This window comes from Prionailurus bengalensis, chromosome D3, assembly GCF_016509475.1.
Source record: "Prionailurus bengalensis isolate Pbe53 chromosome D3, Fcat_Pben_1.1_paternal_pri, whole genome shotgun sequence".
NCBI lineage: Eukaryota > Metazoa > Chordata > Mammalia > Carnivora > Felidae > Prionailurus > Prionailurus bengalensis.
The window spans coordinates 7,465,679-7,478,757 of record NC_057356.1 but is presented as its reverse complement, the minus strand read 5'-3'; the positions used below and the strand labels follow the sequence as shown (position 1 = coordinate 7,478,757).

At 53.0% G+C, this 13,079-nt stretch overlaps 1 protein-coding gene across 2 annotated transcripts in view; it reads left to right on the top strand.

Moving 5' to 3' along the window:
* Positions 1-10,827: 10,827 nt before the first annotated feature.
* The window catches only part of BCL7A (BAF chromatin remodeling complex subunit BCL7A), a 29,558-nt gene continuing 27,306 nt past the window's right edge, over positions 10,828-13,079 (top strand). The window contains exon 1 of one of the 2 annotated variants that reach the window (XM_043557512.1): positions 10,828-11,091. In XM_043557512.1, coding sequence (XP_043413447.1) covers positions 11,000-11,091 — 92 coding nt within the window. In that variant the 5' untranslated portion in view covers positions 10,828-10,999. The remainder of the gene's footprint in view (positions 11,092-13,079) is intronic. The other variant, XM_043557511.1, reaches the window with a different exon arrangement.

Genomic DNA, 13,079 nt, shown 5'->3' with positions numbered 1-13,079 from the left:
ACGAAGTTGGACATTCCACTGTTTCTCAAACAGAAGAGTGGGTGGAGGCAAAAAACACACTGGCAGCTGGATGTGAATGGTGGCTGGAGAATGATGGCTCTCTGCTCTGTCCAAGGCAGTGCTGCCTGAGAGGGGTTGAACAGGACAGGCAGGTGGCTGGTCCCTGGGGCGCAGAGAAGGGTTCCAGCTGCCGTAGGCCTTCCTAGGGACACGTGCGGCCTTATTCCCTCCCCCTCCCCGGACCCTTGGCATCATACGGTCTAATGGGGATCGCCCCTGCCTGCTGTTTGACCGGCGGGGGGTTGCTGGGCGTCCTGGGCTCCTGAGAGTCCCCGCTCGTGCCTTCTCATCAGCAAAACAACTAGGCAGTTGTGTGCGGCCGTTATGGAGAGCTTCACCGGCCATGCCTAACCCCGGTGGCAACTGCCAGAGAGAATGCAAAAAAGCACCCCTGGGGCCCGGTGTGTGTGCAGCACCTGGACCAGAAACCACCGGCCAGGCCTGCGGGGTGGGGGCAGAACTTGCCACCTGGAGTCTGTGAGCCTCCCCTCCCCCCCCGCACCCCTCCCACAGGCCTGGGTGATCGGCCGCCGCCTTATGCCCCCTCCACAGGGCTCCCAAGCACGTAGTGGGCACAAACGGGGCCCAGCTCCCCAGCTCGGGGGACATTTAGGACACGCTGCTAAGTTTTCAGCAGTGTTCTGACCTTGAGACTAGAGTATCATCATTGTGCAAACAGATGAAAGTTATGGTCTGATTTTAGAGATTTGTTATCAGCTATGAGTTCTCATTCAGACACAAGTGCCAGGTGTTATTCTGTACGCACGCTGAGCCCATCGCACCCTCCCACCCAAACCGGGCCCTTCCCCAGAGGCGCTGGCACGTGAGATAACATCTCTGACCCCCTAAAGGCCCTTCTTGCTAAGGACCACAGTGTATGCAAGAGAAGTAAATGGCAGTAGCTTCATCCTTCATGCACTGGGCCCTCCCTGCTGCGTGGGGTCCTCTTGGAGACGTGGCCTCAGTGAGTCTTTGGAACGCCTGGGAACATAGAACAGAACCATCTACCCCAAACCCGGCTGCGTCACCGTGACCTTGGGACAGGCAGCGTGGGCCAGGGTCCCACAGGCGCCTTCTCATCAGGTTGTGTGGCCAGGGCTTTGCAACCTGGTTTACATTTTGTTCTTTTTTAAAAAAAAAAAAAAAAAAAAAAGGCGAAATAAAACAAGACAGAAGAAAAAACCAAACATGCTTTATGAATCAATTTTGCAGCTGCTAAGGGCTTAGGAGACATATTACCAAGCCAGTTAAAAAGTTCCTGGGGACATTTTAGGAAACAGGAAACTCTCAGATGACTGTTCTCTTCAAAAAAATTACTCAGAATGGGATGCTGTCCGGACACCAGCCAGGGCTTCTTTCATTAAATCCGGCACACTGATTTCGTTCTGATCGACTACATGTACTGGAATCACTGTCTGGAGCAGAACTGGCCAGTGACCAGGAGGACCCACTGTGGCTGGACCCGTGAGCTGGAACCACTGTCACGCTGTGTCAATCCGACTTCCTGCGTCTCCAGGTCAGTACGGGGGGCGGGGTGGGGGGGTGAGGCCCTGGCTCTGACGTTCACCCAGGAAGGCCAGAACCCCAGGGGACAGCAGCATTCATGTCAATAGTGTTCCCAACCGCTCCCAGCCCAGCTTGGCCAGGGGGCGCCCTTCTCACCGTCAGGGCCCCTTTCTGCAAGTGCTTTTGTTTGGGTGTCTCTCAACCCGTTTGACCCACACGGAGAGGACCTGTGCGCCTTTCAGCACCAGGAGGCCCTTTGCCTCCCATTCCTGGCAGGCCCCACCTGCTGGCCACATGGGATGTAGGACATCAGTGTCCCCACTCAGGGGAGGGAGTGGAGGACAGCCTCCCTGCCAAGTGAGCAGAGCACCCAGACTCTCCCGCGGCGTGCATGGCAGAGCAGCGACGCCAGAAGAGGAGCGAGGAAAAGACCAAAGAAGGATAATCGTTGGGCTTGAACATCAAGGCTGAAGATTGTGATGCTCTTTTGGAAGAACGCTATTTCAGGTGGGGTGTCTGGCTACTGACCAACCAAACCATCCTGGTTTGTTGCTTCTAGAGTTCAGGAACCACCAGCAGCCTCCCCACCCCACTCCCTCTGCTCCAGACCCCGAGGCTCTTCTCAAGCATGGTGAGGGTTTTGTTCGGACACCATCTGCTCTGGAAGCCCAGGGGCTTGACTGGGCTCATTTGCTGCTCCTGCCATTTAGTGGCTCCCTATGCACCCTTGGGTGTGGCTAATCTAATCTCTTAAACCTCAGGTTCCTCCTGGAATTCTCCTGGGTGGTTGAGAGGATTAAAGGAGAGGGTACAAGGAAAGTGTTACCAGCATAAGGCAGAGCTCAAAATGGGGCAGTGACTTGTTATTATTACAGGACACCTGCACCTGAGACCTGGGCAGATGATTGATGAGCATTAACCTCCTCCGGTTCCGAAGTTTTAGCTTTGTTAGCACCTGCCTGAATAGGGGTTTCTGCTGGTTTTGACAATGGGCCCTCGGTAAGTATCCGTGGAATGACTGGATGGATGAACTCACAGCTCTTTAATAATAGCTGGCTTTGCTTTAGAGCAAAGGTGAGCTCCAGGTCCTGCCAGGCTCTCTCCACTGGGGTCTTTCTCTGTAAAGGGCCAGAGGGTAAATGTCAAGGCTCTGCAGGCCTTATGGCTCTGTCACAACTCCTTGACTTGCCCATCGAAATACAAAGGCAATGACAGACCATCCAGAAAAGAATGATTGTGGCTGTGTTCCAACCAAGTTTACTTAATGGACACTGAAATTTGGATTTTACGATCATCTCCACCTATCACAAAATCACCTTCTTTTGATTTTTTTTTTCAACCATTTAAAAATGTGAAAACCATTCTTAACCTGCAGTGAAAACTGCATCCGCCGTACCCCCTAGGCCAGGATCCCTCATCCCAACAGAGTTTTACAAATACAGTGCATCCATACAAACGACCAGACCAAACCGACATGCTCTTGACCGTCAAGGTCAAGACGAGCAAGTCTCCTCCAATAGGAGGAGACTAAGGAGACATGGTGGAGAAGTGCAAAATGGGACCTCGGAAGGGATGTCCGGGACAGGAGGCGACACGGGGAAACCGTGCACTCCAGGTGAGGTCTGTAGATGAGTTAACGGCATTGCAGCAATGTTAATGTCTTCGTTTTGATCACTATATGGTGGTTACACGGGGGTACACACCTGGGAAGCTGGCAAAGGGCTCGTGGGAACTCTCTGTCCTACCTTTGCAACTCCCCTGTAAATCTAAAATTATCTCAAAATTAAAAGTTAAATATATGTGTGTATACACACACACACACACACACACACACACACACACCACCTCTCTGAGTCAGTCGCCCCGGAATGGTTTCCGTGCTCTGCCCTACGCCTCTCTGTTCCCAAGCAAACACTCCCGAAGCCAGTCAGGGCTGGTTGCTTTTGTGTTACCTCACTTGCTGTCCGTCCTCTGTCGCCATGAACCTCTGCTGTGCTTCCAGGCACTACAGACAAGAAGGGTCTTTTTGAAAAGATCTGTGTCCTGGGGCACCTGGGTGGCTCAGTCGGTTGAGAGTCCAACTTCGGCTCAGGTCACGATATCACGGTTTGTGGGTTCCAGCCCCGCATCGCGCTCTGTGCTGACAGCTCAGAGCCTGGAGCCTGATTCGGATTCTGTGTCTCCCTCTCTCTCTCTGCCCCTCCCCCGCTCATGCTCTGTCTCTCTCTGACTCTCAAAAAATAAAAAGTTAAAAAAATTAAAAAAAAAAAGAACTACCCTCTGCTAGCTTAGCTTAAAGGAAAACAAACAAAACAACAACAATAACAACCAAACACTCTGGGACGCCTGGCTGGCTCAGTCAGTAGAGCCTGTGACTCTTGATCTTGGGGTCATGAGTTTGAGCCCCACACTGGGGGAAGAGATTACTTTTTTTTTTAAGTTTATTCATTTTTGAAAGAGAGAGAGAGAGTGAGCAGGGGAGGGGCAGAGAGAGAGAGGGGGACACAGAATCCAAAGCAAGCTCCAGGCTCTGAGCTGTCAGCACAGAGCCCGACGTGGGGCTCGAACCCACAAACCCTGAGATCATGACCTGAGCCCAAGTCGGACGCTCCACCAACTGAGCCACCCAGACGCCCCTCTAAATCTTACTCTTTAGATCTTACTCTAGTCGCTGGCAACTGCCCGAAGGCAGCCAGCTATGCAGTAAAGTGTCAGCAAATGCATGCCACTTACCCCTTCCTGTGTCCTGTTGGCCACCTCTACCTTTTCCACTTTTGTAGACTAAATTCTGGGATGGCAATAACTTGCAGCCTGCAGATCCTCACTAAGCGACCCCCGGGTCAACGCAGCATGCTAAGCCCTGGATACACTGTAGCACAAAGCGTGGTTCTTGCCCTTAAGAAGGTTACATTGTAGTGAGGGAAACAGACATGCCAATGATAATGACAGTATTTTGTGATGTGATATAGGGGCATCTGGAGCAGATGGGGTGGGAAGGAGGAGGAGATCAGGGTAGGTAGAGGAGAAATTACATAAATGAGGCACTCTAAGCCAATCTGAGGGGTCTCTGGGGGTGGGGGCAGGGGAGCAACCCAGAGAAAGCAATGGTTACATTAGGGATGGCCTTGTGCACTAAGGAGGTTAAACTTGAAGATTAAAGTAAAGGAGGAGAAATGGATTACATTTGCATGTTAGAGAGGTAGGACTGGGTGATGGGCAGGAGGGGATGGCTGGGCAAAGGGACAACAGCCAGGAGAGTATTCTGGTATTTGGGGGAGAAGGAAAGGATTGCAACAAGATGCAATTCAGAAGTATAAAGAAGTGTAAAGACTAAGGGGCAACCTCAGTATGGTATCAGTCGTGATCTTTGATTTGCAGCATATCAGAAGCTGGTTAGCTTTCGTGGAAGATGAGCAAGTTCTGAAATGAGCAAGAACCAAAGAAGGCCAGGGGCACCTGGGTGGCTCAGTCGGTTAAGCGGCCGACTTAGCTGGTTTGTGAGTTCGAGCCCCGAGTCCGGCTCTGTGCTGACAGCTCAGAGCCTGCAGCCTGCTTCAGATTCTGTGTCTCCCTCGCTCTCTGCCCCTCCCCCACTCATGCTCAGTCTCTCTTAAAAATAAACATTAAAAAAATTAAAAAGTAATATATATATTTTTTAAGAACGAAAAAAAGGCCAGATGCGTGAGCTCAGTGCCTCCAATCCTCTGGGGCTCTGCAGGGGCCACTTTTGCTGTAAGTCATTTTTCCACGGCCCCCACACTCCCTCAACAATCAAAATAAAAATGAAAATAAAAAAAAAAAAAACCACAGTGAGATCCACTCCACACCCACTAGGATGGCTAAAAGAAAAAAGAAAAAAACAAGTGTTGGCAAGGATGTGGAGAAGTTGGAACCTTAGTCTACTGCTGGTGGGAACATAAAACGGCACGGCTGCTGTGGAAAACAGTCTGCCAGCTGCTCAAAATGTTAAACACAGAGTTACCATATGGCCGTGCAGTTCTACTCCTCCGTATACACAGGCGAGAGACACATCTGTACAAAGACCTGTATGGTAATTTTCATAGTAACCGTGTTTGCAAGAGCCAAACAGTGGAAGAAACATCCCAGCGTTCATCGGTGAATGCCTAGATAACCAAAATGTGGTAAATCCACACATGCAATGGAATATTATTGATCCATAAAAAGGAATGAAGTATATTAGTACATACGCTACAACACGAATGAACCTTGAAAATACGCTAAGACACCAAACACAAAAGGACGCATCGCATGTTCCATTTGTGTGAAATGCCCAGAATAGGCAAATCCACGGGGGCAAGAAGCAGATTTGTGGCTTTCTGTAACTGCCTCTAACCTTGGGTGGAGAGAGGATCTCTTTTTCGGATGACAAAAATGTTCTAAAAATAACTGTGGTGATGGTTTCACAACTCTGTACAAACATACCAAAAAACACTTTAAAAGGGTGAATTTTATGGCATGCTAATTACATTTCAATAAAACTAATATTTTAAAAAACCAACTGGCTAGGCGCAGCTGGGTGGCTCAGTCGGTTGAGCGTCCAACTTTGGCTCAGGTCATGATCTCATGGGTTCATGGGTTCAAGGCCCTGCATCAGGCTCTCTGCTGTCAGTGCAGAGCCCGCTTCGGATTCTCTCTCTCTTTCTGCCCCTCCCCTGCCCACACTATTTCTCTTTCAAAGTAAACAAACAAACAAACATAGGGAAAAAAAAGAGAAAAAAAAAAACACCAACTGGCTAAACCATCCACCAGTCTAAGGTTGCAACCCATGCCCAGGACCTAACGCCTTGGGAGAAGAGGCAGACAGCTTCTGGGGAGGGGTTGGCCTTCACCCCCAAAGGCTCACCCAAAACTGGGAAGGATATTCAGAAGCTGGGCAGCATGCAGGAAGGAGGCAAAAGGCATCTGGGCAGCCTTCTAGATTCCTGACCTGAGAACTCACCAAGCCTGTTTGTGGACAGATCTCTAACTTTGTTCCCAGTCACTGGGTCCTCAGCAGACATCCTGTGTTTAATCACTTGTTGTTAGAAGAGCGTCTGGCCTACACTGACTCACCTTTGAACACATGAATGTTTCAAAGCACTTCATGTCCACTATCTCTTTATTTTTATGCGATCTCAAGTGACTCAGCTTCTGGGCAAGCCAATGGCTGCATGGATGGATATGCAAACTGCCGATTCACTAGTGTCTGAGCTGGTGACAATTTTTACAGTTGTAGTTTTAGGGAAGAAAGACACGGAGAGGCAGATTGCAGCATCTGGTTTGTCAAAACAAATTTTTTTTCCAAGGTCTCCCCAGTCTATCATAAGGCCCACACTATAGGGGAGATCTCCCCCACGATCATTTGAGACCCCATTAGGCTCTACCAGTGGTAGGCTGGTAAATGTTCACCAACCAGCTCTGGAAAGAGGAGGGACAGGAGGGTCCTGACGAAAAGCACTTGCCAGTTTCCATCGTGTCAACATTCCTGCCATGTTGATTTCCAGCTACCAACTTTATGATGGATGTGGAGTGGGGAACCCCAGAGACCACAATACGAGAGCAGGGTTCTGGCCAGAACCCTGCTTGCTAACTGGCTGTGTGGCTTCTGAGTTTTCGTGTCCTTTTCTATAATAGGAGGGAGGTTTCATACCCTGCAGCACACCCTTTGGCTCCTGTCTCTGAGGAACCATTCTGTGGTTGGAGCATTCTCTTCAGTTCTCCCCCTTTGCTGGGCTTTGCTAATGGCCTGCTCCCCAAACACCAAAGCACCTCTGTTTATGAAAACAACTTGCTCCTGCAAGTTGCTAGGTGAGGACCAAAGCTGCCAAGAAGCAAGAGCCGGGCCTGCACTCACAATTTCATATCACCCTCCAGAGGTGGAAACCTCCTCAAACCTCCTCCCTGTGCAACAGTGGATTAAGGGTTGAATTTGGCAGCCCAGAAAGAGGGGTAGTTGGACTTCAGTTCCTAGTATAGGTCATAAAGGTGCAAAGGATCACCCAGGTCCTTTATTTAACAAATACTCTCCGGTCTCTAGCACTTACTATGTGCCAAGCACTGTTCTATGTGCTTGACAGATACTGCGTTTAATTCTCATGACAGCTCCGTGAGGCAGGTGGTGTTATTTTCATCCCATTTTACAGATGAGGCAAAGAGAGGCTAAGACACAAGCCATAACTAAATAACTCACTTCTGTAACCGTATGATCTCTTTTTTAACATCTCTAGAATAATAACTAATATTCAGAGACAGCCCGACATCCAGTTTCTGGTAACTAGGTAGGTATTCAGATGAACTCTCAATCTAAAAATAAGGAATAGTCTAAATAGTAAGGAGTAGCTGAAATGGAAGGAAGAAGAGAACCCTGGAGGAGAACCCAGCAAAGAAGCCATTTAACCCTGCAGAGATTTGTCAAGTCTAGCATATTTGAACTCCAGTGTGAGTGGCTTTTTGAGGCAAGAGGCCAAAAATAAAAGTCCGGGTGGGAGACGAGACTTTCCCCCACAATAATTTGAGACCCTACTGGGCTCCGCCAGTGGTATTCTGGTAAATGTTCACTAACCGGCTCTGGGTGGGGTTGAGGAAAGGATCCTTATATACAGAATTTGCCAACTTCCATAAGTGTAAATACTCCTGCCACAGTTGATTTCAAACCATCAACACGGGGTCACTGAACTCAGAGTTGGGAAGTGCAGATCTGTTAGCCAGCTGCTTATGTCACTGACACCCAACCCCCCCCCCCCACCCCCCCAGGGTACAATAAGCAAACCAGACTTGCTCAATAGGGCAGCATATATTTGCATCATCAGGGTGGTCCAGGGACCCATGAGCCCTGAACTTAGATAGTCCTGGAATAGCAGTGCCCTCGGGAGCCTGGCAGGAGGAAATGTAAATCATCTGTGGAGGAAGGTAACTTCATCCTAGGCCTCAAATTATTCCTCTAAATAAATTTTAAAATACAGTGTTCAGCATGGTCAAAGAGAACCAGACAGATCACAAGGAAATAGGACACCATGAGCAAGAACTAGGCGAAACAGACCCTCGGGTACTTCAAATGTTAGAATTACCACAGACTACACCACAACTGTGCTTTGTTGAAAGAAAGGTTAAAAATATCTGCAGGGGACAGGGAACTATAAAAAGTGACATACTAGATTTATAAAGAACATTTGTAGAAAGCTTTATAGTTTAATCAGAGATCAAGAACACAAATACCTTCAGGGGCCATCTGATAATGCCAATGAGTAAAGTGACCTGGTGACACATTGGTGACCTGAAGAGCTTTGAGAGGCACAGGGCTCCTCAGTTCCAGTTGATTGTTACCATGTAGCACTGGGGGACCAGTTTGCAGACCTTCTGCTATTTCTGGAGAAGCTGGATATTTTGATTTCTTTTTATTGTGGTGAAATACACATAAAACTGACCACTGTAACCATTTGAAGGTGTACAATTCAGTATGCTTAAGTGTATATTCACAATGGTGTACAGGAAACATTATCTAGTTCCAGAACTTTCTCATCACCCCAAAAAGAAATCCCAAACCCCTTGGAAGTCACTCTCTATTCCCCCACCCCCACTCCCACCCCCTGGCAACCACCAACCTGCTTTGTCTCTATGGATTTCCCCAGTGTAGGTATCTCATGGAAGTGGAACTATACAATATTTGTTCTTTTGTGACTGGCTTCTTGTACTTACTATGTTTTCAAAGTTGATCTCATTCCTTCCCAATGGCTGAATAATACTTTATTGGGTGAATATACACACATCCATTTATTAGTTGATATTTGAATTCTTGACATCTTGCCATTTCACTTTTTCAAGTTTTATTTATTAATCTCTACACCCAACATGGGGCTTGAACTCACTACCCAGAGATCAAGAGTACCATGCTCCTCAGACTGAGCCAGCCAGGCGCCCCAGAAATCTTCCTATTTTTCAAATATACATATTCGGAAGTTCTTTTTGGTTCTAAGCCATCTGAGGGCCAACAGTAGAAATCTCTGTTTTATGACCTGCTGTGTCTTTCTTTCCTAGATATAATGCTCAGAATGATTCACTAAGGTAAGTGTTGTCTTATTTTTCATATCAGGCACCCATTTCCCCTGTGGCTTTTCTCCCCAAAACCAAACTCTCAGGGGTAACTGCTTGGTTCTAGAATGAGTGAGGAGTCTGGGATCCAGTTTATGGCTGCGACCTTGAGCTTTCCTGGGACTCAGTTTCCCCACAGGTAAAATGACTTGTGTCGGGCTAGTTTATCTCCAAGGGTCTGGGTTTGCTAACAGGGTCACTCTCGTTTTTCCTAGCATTCATCCGGGCACGGACTAGCTCTGGTCAAGTCGGTTTATGGGCAACTGAACACAAAGATGTGGCACCTGGGTTATCCGGGATTCTTCCAAGAGCTGTCCTGAGGCATGATGGGGAAGAAGCTACCTCAAAATCCTCCCTGTAGGCCGGCCAGCCCATTACACCTGCTAGGGTCATTTGCACTTGTGCGGTAGCACCTGGTCTGAGCCTGGGACTTCAGTGAGGAGTGGCTTCGATTTAAATCGTGACTCGCTCTCTGAGAGCAACCCCAGAAGGAAAGGAAGAAGCCCTGTTGAAATGCTGATAATCATTGAGCTTTTCCTGCACGGAAAGCTATTTAATAGGCAGGGTCGAATGTCCCGCCATCGCCTCGCCCCTGACACCTTTCCTCCGACTCTAGTTTTCCAAAAGGACGAGGGAAAGGGAAGCGACGTCCTAGCTCGCGTATTTGCACAGGGCAGAGGACCAGCAGAGATCCGTGTTTCCCAACTCTTTCCGAGAGCACCTCGCGTCCCGAATCGCCGCCTTCAACTCTGAGAAGTCAGGAGTCCCACAGGAAACTTGCGTTATTGCACCCGCTGCCACACACCCGGGGCAGCGGACCCGCCGCCGAGCTGGCTCCCAAGGAATGCGCCCCCTCCACGGCCCGCCGCCCCGCCGGCGCGCCCTCCCCGGGGGACCCCGCGGCACCTGCGGCCTCCGAGTGAGTGTCTCTGCCTCCGGCCGCCCCCCCCCCCCCACTCCGCGCGCCCAGGGCCGGGGGTCGCCGGGCGCCCCCGGCCGCCTCCCCGGGGAGCGGGGGGTCGCGGGCGCCTCCCCGGGCGGGCCGGGGAGGCTCGCGGCGCTGGCCGGCGGCGGCGGCGGCGCCCGGAGGCCGCACTGCTGGCGGCCGCGGCGGCGCTGCTCCCCCTGCTCGGTGCAGCTGGCGCCCGGCGCTTGCGCACTGGGCCCCGGGCGCGCGCGGCGGCTCCGGCTTTGTGTGTATGTGTGTGAGTGTGTGTGAGTGTGTGAGAGAGTGTGTGTGTGAGTGTGTGAGTGAGTGAGCGGGCGGGCGCGAGTGTGGCCGCCGCGGAGCGCGAGCAGGACCCGGCGGGCGCGCTCCCCCAGCCTCTCTCTCCCCGCCAGAACCATGTCGGGCAGGTCGGTTCGAGCCGAGACCAGGAGCCGCGCCAAAGATGATATCAAGAGGGTCATGGCGGCTATCGAGAAAGTGCGCAAATGGTAAGCGGAGGCGCCTGCTCGCTCGCCCGCCCGCCCGCCCGGCGCCGCGGCCGCCCCAGACCCCCGGAGCACATACAAAAAGCCGGCGGGCGCCTCGCTGCGGGCCGGCCGCGGGCCCGGGAGTTGGAGCGGCGGGCGGCGCGCGAGCCGGGTCACCTGCGCGAGGCGGGGGCCGCGGCCGCTGCCCAGGTGCGCTCGCGCCTGTCGCCCACCTGGCGCGGTGGCGGCGGCAGCCTGGAGGCGGCGGGGCGCCCCGGGCCGGGCGGTGGAGCGGCGGGCCGGCCCCGCCGCGGCGCTCGGCTCCCGGGAGGGGGGCTCGGGGCCGGCCCCAGAAGCCATTTCGTTTTGTGCAAGTCACATGAAAGCGGCTTCCCGCGCGCCGGGGCCGCGATGCCGGCGGCGGAGGGGAGAGCGCGAGCTCCATTGTGCAGGCACCGAGCGGGGCGCCGCCGTCTCCGTCTCCTCCCCGCGCGCCCCGGGCGGCGCAGCGCCGGCCCCCGCGCCCCAGCCCGCGCCGGGCCTCCCTCCCGCCTCCCTCCCCGGCTGGCTGGCTGGCTCGCTCCCCGCCTCCCAGGCCCGGCGCCCTCGAGTCTGCGGAGTTTGCAGAGCGCGAGCCGTTTAAATTTAGCGCTTTGGGCTGCCTGGAGCGAGGGCTCTCGGCGAGGAAGAAAGATGGGGGCGAGCGCGAGGAGGAAGCGCCGGGGCGGCCGCGGGCCCGGGGCGCCCGGCACCCCCGCCCTGCCCGCGCCGCCCGCCCTGCCCGGCCTGCCCGGCTGGCGCCCGCGCTCGGGGGGTCGGCGGGCGGATCTTTTTGGCCAGAAATCGGTCCTCGGCCGCGTCTGCCTCTCCCAAAGCGGCGGCTCGTGTTTGTTTTGCCGAGAGAGCCGTTGTTTTTGTTCTCCGCGCGGGGGAGAGGAGATTCGGTGTTGGCCGTGCGTGTTCTTCGAGCTCACGTTGGAGTCTGTCCGGCGTGGCCTTGCTGTAATTAATGGGGGACCGAACGTGTTCGCGGCCTCATCGGGATCTGGCTCGGAATCGGCCCGCGGGCCAGGCCCCAGGCGCAAGCACATCGCCAGGTTGGGGCAGACTTGTTGAAAACTCCTGGCTCCTTGATTTCAACTTTATTATTTTTTTCCCACGGCTTCACCAGGGTCAGGGAGGGAGAGGAGCAGCCGCGAGGTTCTCGAGTGTCAGCCCCCGCGGGCTCGTCCTGACCCTTTATTTAAAGACTAAAAACGGGGCAGGCCCCCGGTGGAGTATGTTTATGTTTAGGGGTGTCATTTCTCGAGTAACGCCTTGGTCTCTAAAAACCACCGGGGGCGAGCCTGCAGCCTAGCCGTGTCACAAGTTAGCTGTCCTTTCTGAGTCAAACCCAACAAAAAAAGGCGAGAGGAAAATCAATAAAGTCCACGTGCTCCCGGGCCTCCTATGGAAAGGGCTGCCTGCGGATGGCCGGATGCCCGGCCAAGGGCTGGGTTTGGCTCCAATGGGACAAAGAATTTTCAGAACCGTGAGAAGGGGAGCCCTTCCAAAGTTGAGATCCAAGTCTTCCACACTGTGGGAGCTCCCAGGGCACGCAGGGTGCCCATTGCCCAACTGGAGCCATTTAAAAATGGCAGAAACAGCTGCAGGCCAAAACACACACAGGAAAACAAGCCCACAATTCCCTCTCCTGTGGGATTCCCAGAGGGAAGGCTGGAGTCGGCCCCCCGCCTTAGTGCCTGTGCACAGAAAGAACCAGTGTCTGGGCCTGAGTCCCTTCTGTCAGGGCTTGGAGGTGAGAGAGGGGCTGGGGGCAAGGCGCCTTTCTCTGTTCCAAAGAGGCGTGGTGGGGCCTTCTGCTCCAGGTTTCCAGCAGGGCAGGGGCTCAGGCACCCTGCCAGCTGCTCCTGCAGGGCCGGGTCTGCCAGCTGCTCCACGGGGAGGGCAGATGGAGCTGTGGGGTTTTCTGCCCCGTGGGCGCTGGAACAGCCAGCCTGGAGGCCGTC